The 10,804-nt window shown below is 41.8% G+C and overlaps 1 protein-coding gene across 1 annotated transcript; it reads left to right on the top strand.

Moving 5' to 3' along the window:
• Positions 1–1,303: 1,303 nt before the first annotated feature.
• Positions 1,304–6,513, top strand: LOC147208845 (P2Y purinoceptor 4). The gene is made up of 2 exons (XM_086101218.1): positions 1,304–1,490; positions 2,950–6,513. The coding sequence occupies exon 2, from the start codon at positions 3,016–3,018 to the stop codon at positions 4,096–4,098; it is 1,083 nt and encodes a 360-aa protein (XP_085957344.1). The 5' UTR covers positions 1,304–1,490; positions 2,950–3,015; the 3' UTR covers positions 4,099–6,513.
• Positions 6,514–10,804: the final 4,291 nt, after the last annotated feature.

The raw sequence follows: 10,804 nt of genomic DNA, 5'->3' as shown, positions 1-10,804 counted from the left end.
TTCTTGTCACTATTCTATTGTTTTTTGTGTGTGTGTGTGTGTTATTTTTTTGTCTGGCTGCAAAATAAGATGGCACTACTGTTTCCCCACATTAACTCTCAATATATTCCCGGTGTGACAGTGACTGTGTGCATTTTGCTGCTGTCGTTACTGATTAAGGCACATCCAAACAAATCTTGTCTGTTTGCTGACATCCAGCTGCTTTGTCCATGAAGTCATCACCTGGACCAGATTTTATTTTTTTTGCCGGCACATACAATGAAGTGGAAAAACACATGACAAAATATTTCCTCACATCTCTGTTTTTGTGAACCAGTGCATCACTGCATACTGTATACATTCAACAGACACTTGAGTAGGTACACCCGTAACATCCTACAACCTCCAATCTGTCTTTACATAGATAGTAGAGCTCAATTTTGGTTGACCTTTATGCTTGTCGTCATCTCAGGTAGGTCAATGAGACACTTAAAGTTTGTTTGTGGTAACTTATTAAGAGGAGTCGTGAAACATTTATGTCTTTACGATCATACATTACTGGCTCATGACTCGTGATGGGAACAAAGCAGGTGAAACCAAATGAACTGGCCCGCTAAGGACATACTTTACAATAGACTTGAAAGACGGAAATGGTGCAGCTGTGCAAATGAATTACTCAAACCCTTTGGGAAGATTTTTGGACGTTCTTGAAAGACAAAGACCACAACAATGTAACCTGTGTTTACGCTGTTGCATTCACGTTCCTTTTCAAGTAAATGGCCTCTGGACATGATCCCAAAAGATCTTTTCTTTCGTAGTTCCAATATGTCTTTTTGCACTTGAACGCCTCTCCAGCAACTATTACATAATACTTTATATTTGCGGTTGTAGTTTACAATGTACAAAGTAATTTTTCTTAGTTGTGGCCACATAACATTTGGCCCCCCGGAATAAAACGTACTCTATGCCAGTGTCCAATTTTCCGTTAATTTAAACTCCGAATTAGCAATTCGTCAGAAACATAAATACGAGTTTACAGTTACCCGAAAAATCCAGTTTAAGCACAGTCGTCGTGACTGCCAAGACTGCTCTGAGTTCCTCTTTGAAGTAAAACACGACGAGTTTGGAATAACTACCGCATAACCAATGAGAACGTTAATAATCCAACACTCGAATGCTCATTAAAAAATGCGAGTTTAAATTGCGTGGTCTTTATGTGTCCAATCAGCACCCCGAAGTTCCCGCGTGAGCGCGCACGGAGCGCATTCCTCTCCAACAAGCGCGCGCATACAAACACCCACCCACCCAAATAACTTTGCGCCGTGTCTAATGCACTCCAGCCAGACCTGTGAACTTCTACCCCCGACTTTGCATGGAACAGTGATCGGGGCGGGAATAAAAAAAAGAAAAAAGATTATGCCGAGGAGCACCACAGGGCGCCTGTGGGGGTCCCCTGTCATCATCCCAAGTGGAGAGGACTTCGTGAAAAACACCCATCCCGAATTCGGCAGGTACAACTCTTTAGCAGCACACGATGAACACACGAATCCGCTTCAGGGGCTCCGTTAGGACACACACTCACAGTTGGAGTTAAATTTGTCACACTCCAAGTGTGTATACAGTACACGTGGAATGCATGGAACAATCTCGGAGTCGTTTTTGGAACATGCATGGACACTTTAGACTAATGATCAGAAGTTACTTCGTTTAATTTTCGGCTGACAGCTACTTTATACAGTCTTATTTTAACATTGCAGCACGACCTGGGATATGTGATACATTCTTTTAAAGTTGTTGCCTTCTTTTACCACGTACAATCATGTGCAGTTCATTGATTCACTCGCAGTCTCAAAAAGATCCGATACGAGATGTGCAGCAATTAAACCTTTAAAATATATATATTGTCATGTTTTTTTTATTGACGCAACCAAATAGATGTTCAATGGACATGCGGTTTTAGTGGTGTGGTGGCGACAAAACATGGAACAGATGATTATATAGTTTACAATCACGTGAGTGGGATTTGTTCGTTCGTCCTGATAGACGGGCAGATGGGGAGTGTAAGGTCGATTTATAGACATTTTTTTTCTCTGTAACTCGAATCAGGTCACCTCAGCTATTTTATAAATGTTTCAATATTGTTAGATGTGCTCAAATGAGGGTTTAAAAAGTTGAGAAATATAGCCTATGGAGAAAGTTGCAGTGGCAAAGGCACCAGACGATGACAGTCAGTTCCATCTAAGAACGTCCTGACTCAATCCTTGGTGATGTTTTAGACAGGAACTTTTCCGCGCAAGTGACCGCTGAGTTTTGAGTTTCATCAGCAGATTACACCAGAGAGAATGGGAGAGTCACAGAAAGGCATACTGCTCTATCCAATCCGATCTGGGTTGATTAAAATTTTGATTTTTCATTGTAATTAGGTTTTATTTCATTTTACTTTTTAATTTCAATTTGTTTTAATTAGTTTTTGGACCAGGTATTTTTTCCCCCATAAAATTCTCCATTTTAATTTAGTTTTTATTAGTTTTAGTATTAGCTTTAGTTAATTTTACATGTACAAATACAAAAAGAATTTGTTGAGTACAAGAGTAAAAAAAAAAAGTCATTACGTATTGTGGAATAAATACATTTAAAATGAACCGCAAAAGCTCTTGCTATGTGATGTTATTAACAAAATGGCAAAAATAATTACAGCACAAACAATGCATGTGTTCACTATTACCTACCTACTTCCCATACCTATTCACTACGTACACTAATTACATCGATATTAAGTTCTTTTTTTTCTAACACGAGGTCATTTAAGCTATTTGGTTTTTTTTTTAAAGCACTACACGTTTCTTCACATTTAGTTTTAGTGACACTATTTTGTAGTACGCTGTACTTTTGTACAGTATTTAGTTTTCATGAACTATCATAACCTGGGATCCAATTTATGTGAACATTTCTTCCATGTGTGTGCCTCAGGGCCTCCTCATCCTCTGATGTTTCCTTCAACACCTCCTGACTGGATGCTGGAGACCAGCGGTCACCATGGCAACGCCGGCATACATCCCCGGGGCGATCAACCAGTCTGTAACGTTCACATCCATCTTCAACGCCAGCTGCCGCTTTGACGAGGAGTTCAAGTACATCCTGCTACCCGTCTCCTACACGCTGGTCTTCGTGGCGGGCTTGGTGCTCAACGCCACCGCACTGTGGACCTTTGTCAAGATGCGTCCGTGGAACCCCAGCGCCGTCTTCATGTTCCACCTGGCGCTCTCTGACTTCCTGTATGTGCTGTCGCTGCCCACGCTCATCTACTACTACGCCAACCGCAGCCACTGGCCCTTTGGCGTGGCGGCGTGCAAAATAGTGCGCTTCCTCTTCTACGCCAACCTCTACTGCAGCATCCTGTTGCTCACCTGCATCAGCTTGCACCGCTACATGGGTATCTGCCACCCCATTAAGGCACTCAGCCTGATCAAACCCCGCCACGCCCACCTGGCGTGCGCCGCCGTGTGGGCGGCGGTGGTCGTCTGCCTGGTTCCCAACTTGGTGTTCGTCACCACTTCCAGGCGAGACAACGACACCTTGTGCCATGACACCACCAGCCAGGATTCCTTTGAGGAATATGTGGACTACAGCTCAGCCGTCATGGCGCTTCTGTTTGGCGTGCCCTTCTTGGTCATCGTGGCGTGCTACTGTAAGATGGCGCACACCCTGTGCCGGCCCAGACAGGGCTTGTCGGCCAACCCGGTGTCGCGACAGAAGTCCGTCAAGCTCATCGTGGTGGTGCTGATCGTCTTCGCCATCAGCTTCGTGCCCTTCCACGTCACACGCACAATCTACTACGCTGCCCGCGTGCTGGAGCTGGATTGCCGCACCCTCAACATCGTAAACTTCACCTACAAAATCACCAGACCACTCGCCAGCGTCAACAGCTGCATTGACCCCATTTTGTACTTTCTGGCTGGTGACCACTACCGTGCCAAGCTGCTCTCTGTGCTGACAGGGAGAAGGCAGGTCAACAGGAGCCAAACGTTCACTCAGTCTCCGGCCAATAGGAATACAAGCATCGCTCTGGTCTACAAGAGCTTGGACGTAAAAGTCAACAGCGAAGCGCAGAAGTTGTAGAAAATGGATCGTTTTTTTTTTTGTTTGCACTGACAGCGGAGTAAATTCTGCGACTGGCTGGTGACAATCCCAGGGTGTAACCTGTGTAGCCCTTGACCTCAACTTGAATAGACTGCAAGGACGAACAGGAAAAAAACAGACTTCAGACACGAGGATTGGATTCAAATCCTGGGTGAACGCTAACATCCATTTGGGACGCTCCGCAAGAACCTTGACGCCCTACGCGGATTCCTAGCCACTGCCGGTCCCAAGCCTCGATAAAAATGGTTGGGTTGCATCAGGAAGGGCATCTGGTGACAAAAGTGTGCCAAACCATATGCCAGTGACTTACTCTGTTAACCTCTGTCAGGTTGCTTCTTCATTGAATAAAATTGGTATTATATTTTTAACCAAAGTTATTCTAATAACTTGGTAACCTCTTTCTTGGTAACTTTAACTCATCAGTGCAGGCAGTTGTACCCCTTGTTAAATCAAAACGTTGATCTACTGTACTGAGTCAATGTGCTGGGTATGAAATTACAAGCATTGGCTTGATTCCTTTTGGATCCAGGACTGGGTTGGATATTTCATCCAATCTGGGTTGTTTTAACCCAGTAGTTTTAAGCGTGCACCATTTCATGCTGTGTTTTAAATCATTCAAGTTTGGCAGAGTTGCTAACAATACTCTTCTCTGCTTTGTGTCAAATTGTCAAGACATGTTGATTTTCACTTTACAGTGACTTTAACAAAACATAACGAAGAAGTAAAATTCCCAACCTCATGTAGCTCAAAATAGTAACTAAAACACTATCTTGAGCAGTGCACGTCGACAACCGCAATAATAAGCATGTTGTTCATTGAATCGCCTCCTGGCTGTATCAAAATATGGATACATCCTTTTACATCCTAATTACATCCTTTTTGTTTGGGAAACATATTTTGAAGATGTCCCTAATGTTGTGACCTGTGAACTGCATAGAACGTTTGCCACGCCGGTGCCAGCTGTTTTTGTCTTTCACTTTGACATCTGTTAATTTCCTTTCTCAACGAGGGGCGCAAACAGGGAGTGGAACGTTAAGTATGAACTGACTCCTCCAAACCTCCTACACACGATTCCTCTATTAGCTTTGGGACTTGGAAAGTGGTGTTGAAACTGTTGTCAGTATTCGGCCAATACGTACCTTCCCGTCTTGATTTGATCACATTAAATTACGCAAATATGCATCTTGTTTTGGTCTTGGCTGTGTTATGATGTGTGCAACAAATGACCTAAAATAACCCTATGGTCCTAATTACCGGTACTGTATTGATGAGCTGTATTGAGGGCTCTGAGCACCCCATACCGGTATGGTAAGTATGTCAAGAAATCAGACAACAGAGATGATTGAAACAAATCTACTCATTATTAACATAAAAAAAGAGACACACTCGCATCAGGAGTGAGGCGGCGCCCTCTATTGACCAGATGCCACAAGGCTGTACTACAGTATTAGCAATGCTGGCAATATGGAGTACAAATATTTTGACTGGCAAATGCGTTCAAACGTACTTGCGAGTACGTTCGAACGTATTTAAAGACAAACAATGTTGACTTCCGTAATTTATTTGATCACCCAAAAATTAATCCCCCCCCCCCATACTGCCCCGGGGTATTCGAAGACAGAAGTCATTAGCTCGTGCAGTTATGGGAAAAAATGGCGAACTTAACCAATGCACTGCGGACATAATACGAACATAAAATACCAAATGAGCAATGTGTAATTATTTAATGGTTTAACATACTGGTATAATATAGGCCAAATGCTAAAAAAAGAAAACAACAACAAAAAAACAAAACAGCTTTTTTTCCCCCTTTTTTTTACTCACGCATGGTCAAGTCAATAGCTCGTGGCATTATGGGAAAATGCTCAATTTGTAGCATTCGAATGTATTTGCGAATAGGTTATATAAATTATCCAGTATAGTTTCGCAACCTGCACATTGGGCAAACGAACTGGAACTTGAAGGGTAAAATATAGACACATATAATATTTTATACTTAAAACAATAACTGGCGTTAGTATATGCAGCAAAAGCATAAAACATAAAAAACAAGAACTCTGACAAACAGCAATTGAGATGCCAAATGTTGACAACGACAACTTTTGTCCACTTTTCTAATGTTTTCACTCCAACTTTGAACTGAAACATCAGACGGGACATGTCCGAAGATATTTTCCCAAAAATTGATGATCCAAAAATGTCATTTGATATAGCTTGGACAAATGTACTCCAATGTCTTGTTTGCTTGAATTCCCTTTTACACTGTCACTCCACTTGCGTGAAAATTCACTGCAATAACAGCTCAGCTCCACCCCCTGGTGGTGTGGTGATGAAATGTTATATGAATTATGACCTCTTTTTTTTTATGGTTTCACTATCGTATCCTGTTTTTAAAAAAATGAGTTTGAATTTAAATGTCTTTATTTTCTCTTTGTTTTTTAATGTTTATTTTTAATTATTATTAATAATCATAATCATGATAATATTAAAAATCAATTAATTATTCCTCGGCTATGACAATGTGCAGGTGTCATTAAAAAGGTCAAATTATACAATGCTTTGTTACTGAATTTTATTACACACATCTTACACATATCATATGTTTATGTTTAACTAAAGGCAGGATATAACCAGTAAATGCATTCTATTAGAGCACTATTCTATTTGAATGGTTTTAGATTATATTGTAGATGTGTAACCACACATCAGCAGCACATGAACTGATGAATGCTAGAAAAATGTGAAAATGGCTCTTTAATTATCGTTTTCCTTTCAGGCTTAGTTTTGAAATCACATCGGTTTTTAGTACTAATATTTTTTAATATTATTATTCTGCAGATGGCAGTAAGAAAAGGATGTGATGTTCTCAGATTTTTGCACCCAAGGACATAGCCTATTATGATCAAAAACTTGATTCGTGACATTTGCGGGAGAAAAGAAAAACATGTTTCCTTTTTGTGTCCTTCCACAAGTATGAGAAAATAAATTGGCTGTGCCAGACGTCTATTCAGCGCAAATAGCCTTGCCTCACCATGTATTCACAGCAAAATACATTTCCATCGGCTTTAAATCCATTTTGTAGGAGGACCTTCAAGATGCATTTTCACATTTCTTTATGCGGCAGAAATGGGGAACAAAAAGTAAGTAAGTCTGTGTAAGAAAACTCTGCGCTCCAAAACCAAAACAAAAGAATCAGTCAGAGACAACTTACAGGGTGTCAATCATTTTTTTGCACCTTCCCGAACAAACACAATAATAAACTTTACAGTGATGGCCTTAATTGTTATTGAAGCACTCCATTTTATGGTATGACAAAGCAACAGGTCAGTGCTAGGCCTCAGGTTGGTGCCAGTGACTTGCCATTAATGTCCATGCAAGTATACGGCTGCCCTCTGTATCTGATTGGTAGATTTTCCTAAGGCTTGGTGGTTTCACAAAAATCAAATTATCGGTACGACATGGGTTGGGAGAGGGATGAATATTTTTTTCATAGATCATTTTAATTATGTACGACTGTCAAGATTATTCTGACAGCTGTAACAAAGACAACAAAATGTTTTTATTTGTTCAAGTTGTATTAGAGCATTTTTTAGAGCACACTTTTTTAATGAAGCAGTTCTTTTAATTGCATATTTTCCTTAGAAATCAGGTAATCATATGACTAAAAATGACACTGTAATGATAGTGAAAAGCCCTCACCTTGGCCCTAAGTGATGCATTTATTGAACAGCCCCCCCCCCCCCTCTTTTTATTTATTTATTTGTCCTCCCCTGTTCGGGGTTGAGGCGGATGAGATGAGAGATCTCAAGGACGCTCGAAGCGCGGTTGAATGCGGTGCCGGAGTGCAGGGAGTGACATGACGAGGAGGGAAGTTCATTATCCGGCTGAAAGGGAAACCAATGGCTTTCGGCGTCGCCACGGCAACAGGCCTGTCTTTTGCCGTCGGCCTCATGATAAGGTACTTCACGGCATTAAGCGCAATTATTGAGAGGTAAAAGGAGAAATATTGCTTCCCATTGAGAACAGATGTTAGAGATTGATTGGCATGGCCTGTTCTTCAGAAACTCTTTCACCCCCACCGCGAGTCGCTGTTACCTTTGAGGAAATGTGATGGACTTGGAGGGGCTGTTGTCGCACAGGCAAGCGTGACACTCGCGCCCGCCTCCACTGCTCCGCTTCAAACTATTCGTGCAGACCCCAGCGCGATAAAGGCGTCTGACTCGGAGAGAAAACTCCAAAGTAAAGGAGTCGGGGGAGGGGGGTGCAAAGGATCTTAATAACTCGCCGTGTCCAAAAGTTGTACTATGACTACATTTTAGGCTTGCGTCAATTCACATCGGTTTCCAAGGCACGACTATAGAGCTTTTCCACTATCTTGGGTGTGATATAGCTATGCATGAAGTGAGTTGAGGAGTTTCACTGAGGCATGCGTAGGCCTTTGCTGCCATCTTGGTATTAAGGAGCTATGTCGAGGTGAGTTGAGGAGTTTCATCGACACACCAGTCCAGTAATGCCTTGTATTTATTTTTTTTTTGAGATCCCGGTGTAACTTGATCATTTTTCAACCATGAGTTTTACCACATCACTGCTGTGCATACAGTAAAAACTACGACTATTAAATAATTTTTAATGGGGGCTCAACTGCATACAAGTAAACCCCACTCCTCCGTGCCTTCCGGTGGGTTCCAGGTTCGCTGTATGGCCATTTCGCTGACTATTTTTTGTTGTTGTACTTTTTTGTGTGTGTATTTCCACTTTGAGCCACGACATGGCGGCACACATTTTCTGTTCAATTCAAAAATTAAAACCGGAAGTCGCATTTTTCAACGTTAAATAATCTATAATTCTGCATTTTACACCTTCCTTTTTTTTCAGTTTGGAAAAAAATATGATGTTCACTGTAACCACATAGATGGACTGGTACACGGTGACGCCCTTTGTACAATATTTGTGTCTTATCAGTTGTTCTTGCCGTCTCTCAATAAATTATGTTTTTAAACGTTTTTGTATTATTGTTTTTAAAAGTGTGTTGAAAGACCTTTAAAAAGTATCGTAAATGATATTTAAAGATTCCTCCGGAGTACAGGATTTAAATTGGAAAATTCTACAGCATGGATTTCAATTATTGCGGAGGGTAGTCTGGAATGTAACCCCGGCAACGGAAGTGGGTTTACTGCATATTGTACACAAAACAGCAATGTTCCACATCATTCTGCCGTGAGGAGACAAAGGCGCTTCAACCTTGGCAGTTCGGCGTCGCCGTGAAAGTGCAGGCTGGGAAGGAATGAGTAGTGATGGGGGGTCCATGTTTAATGCCAGGCGGAGACCGCTGTGGATTAGTATGGTGGAAACTGTATGTGTATGCGTGGAGGGCAAATTGTTGTAACCCCTATTACAGCAAGCGCACAGCGCTCCTCTTATCAAGGCCACTGCAGCCTCTCATTAATATACCCGACATATGGCTCTGCTGCGTGTATCATTGTCTATTAATGGGAGGGATAATCGCTCATTCAATTATCAGGCAGTCAACGTGAGACCAACGCTGGCCATGTTTTTCGGCACCTCGCCGCACATTAAGACCGCCCACAGCCACCTCCTCCTCCCCCTCCCCCACCCGCCTCTAAATGCAGCCGGAGAGCAGGTGAGCGCGATTGAGGTGGATTACAACATATTAGCAACCTGGGAGTAGTAAACGCCACGGGAGTCACAAGAAACACACGTGTGCCTGGGGACAGTCGCTTGAACATTTATTCTGTGTCCTTCACATCCAGATTAAGGTACTTTACATGTACAGGTACACTCATTGTCGCCACTCGTAAAACAATTCAGTGCACCGGTAGAACAACCATTGGACACGACAAGAGTGACTGTGTCTTAATCTTTTTTCCCTACTACTACAACCACTATTGGTCTACTGGTACACGGTTAAACCATACTAGTAAACCACAGTCATTTACTAGTCACACTACTTGGCCCAGTGGAACGTTTAAAATTGCCTAAAGTTGCCTCACAATGCTGACAAGACACTGTTTTCTGTCACAGTTCTTCAATTTAGTATTGTTCTTATGGTACCAGGATGCCACAAGGTAGTGGACAGAACTACTTTTGTGTAAATGATGGCCTTTAATTCATATCTTCATAGTTCCTTGGCGGAAGGCTGCCACAAGATGGCAACAAAGCACAATATTTGTCGAACCCCACCCCTCAATTCACTTCCACTTTGCCACAAGATGAACCAAAGCACTAATTTTGTCTAAAAGAAGTTTCACACTTCACTTTGATATATTTCTTTGTCACCAGGTTGCTAATGGAAAGTACCATGTTACATGAAAGCAATACCTTTTCTCTTCATGAATCTCCTCAATTAATTTTAATACACCTGTAGTTATTTGATACCTGCATGCAATCAAATGGCAGTAAAGCACTACTTTTTGTCTATATGAAACTCCTCGGTTCACTTTAATGTTGTTCCTTGGTACCTGGATGCCATCGGATGGCAGCAAAGCACTACTTTTGTCTAAATGAAGTTCCTCGGTTCACTCTAATGTAGTTCCTTGGTACCTGGATGCCATAGGATGGCAGCAAAGCACTACTTTTGTCCAAATGAAGCACTCTCAATTCACTTTAACGTAATTCATTGCCACTCAGATGCCGGCAAAGTAATTTTTTTTTTTTTATTTGGCCT

Source organism: Hippocampus guttulatus, chromosome 2, assembly GCF_054856545.1.
Source record: "Hippocampus guttulatus isolate MCC_2025c chromosome 2, RoL_Hgut_1.0, whole genome shotgun sequence".
NCBI lineage: Eukaryota > Metazoa > Chordata > Actinopteri > Syngnathiformes > Syngnathidae > Hippocampus > Hippocampus guttulatus.
Note: the sequence above shows the minus strand (reverse complement) of the source record. Positions and strands in the feature narration are given on the sequence as shown.

Excerpts from the sequence above, each read along its gene's own strand:
- LOC147208845 (XM_086101218.1), top strand. The coding sequence starts at position 3,016 with ATGGCAACGCCGGCATACATCCCCGGGGCGATCAACCAGTCTGTAACG.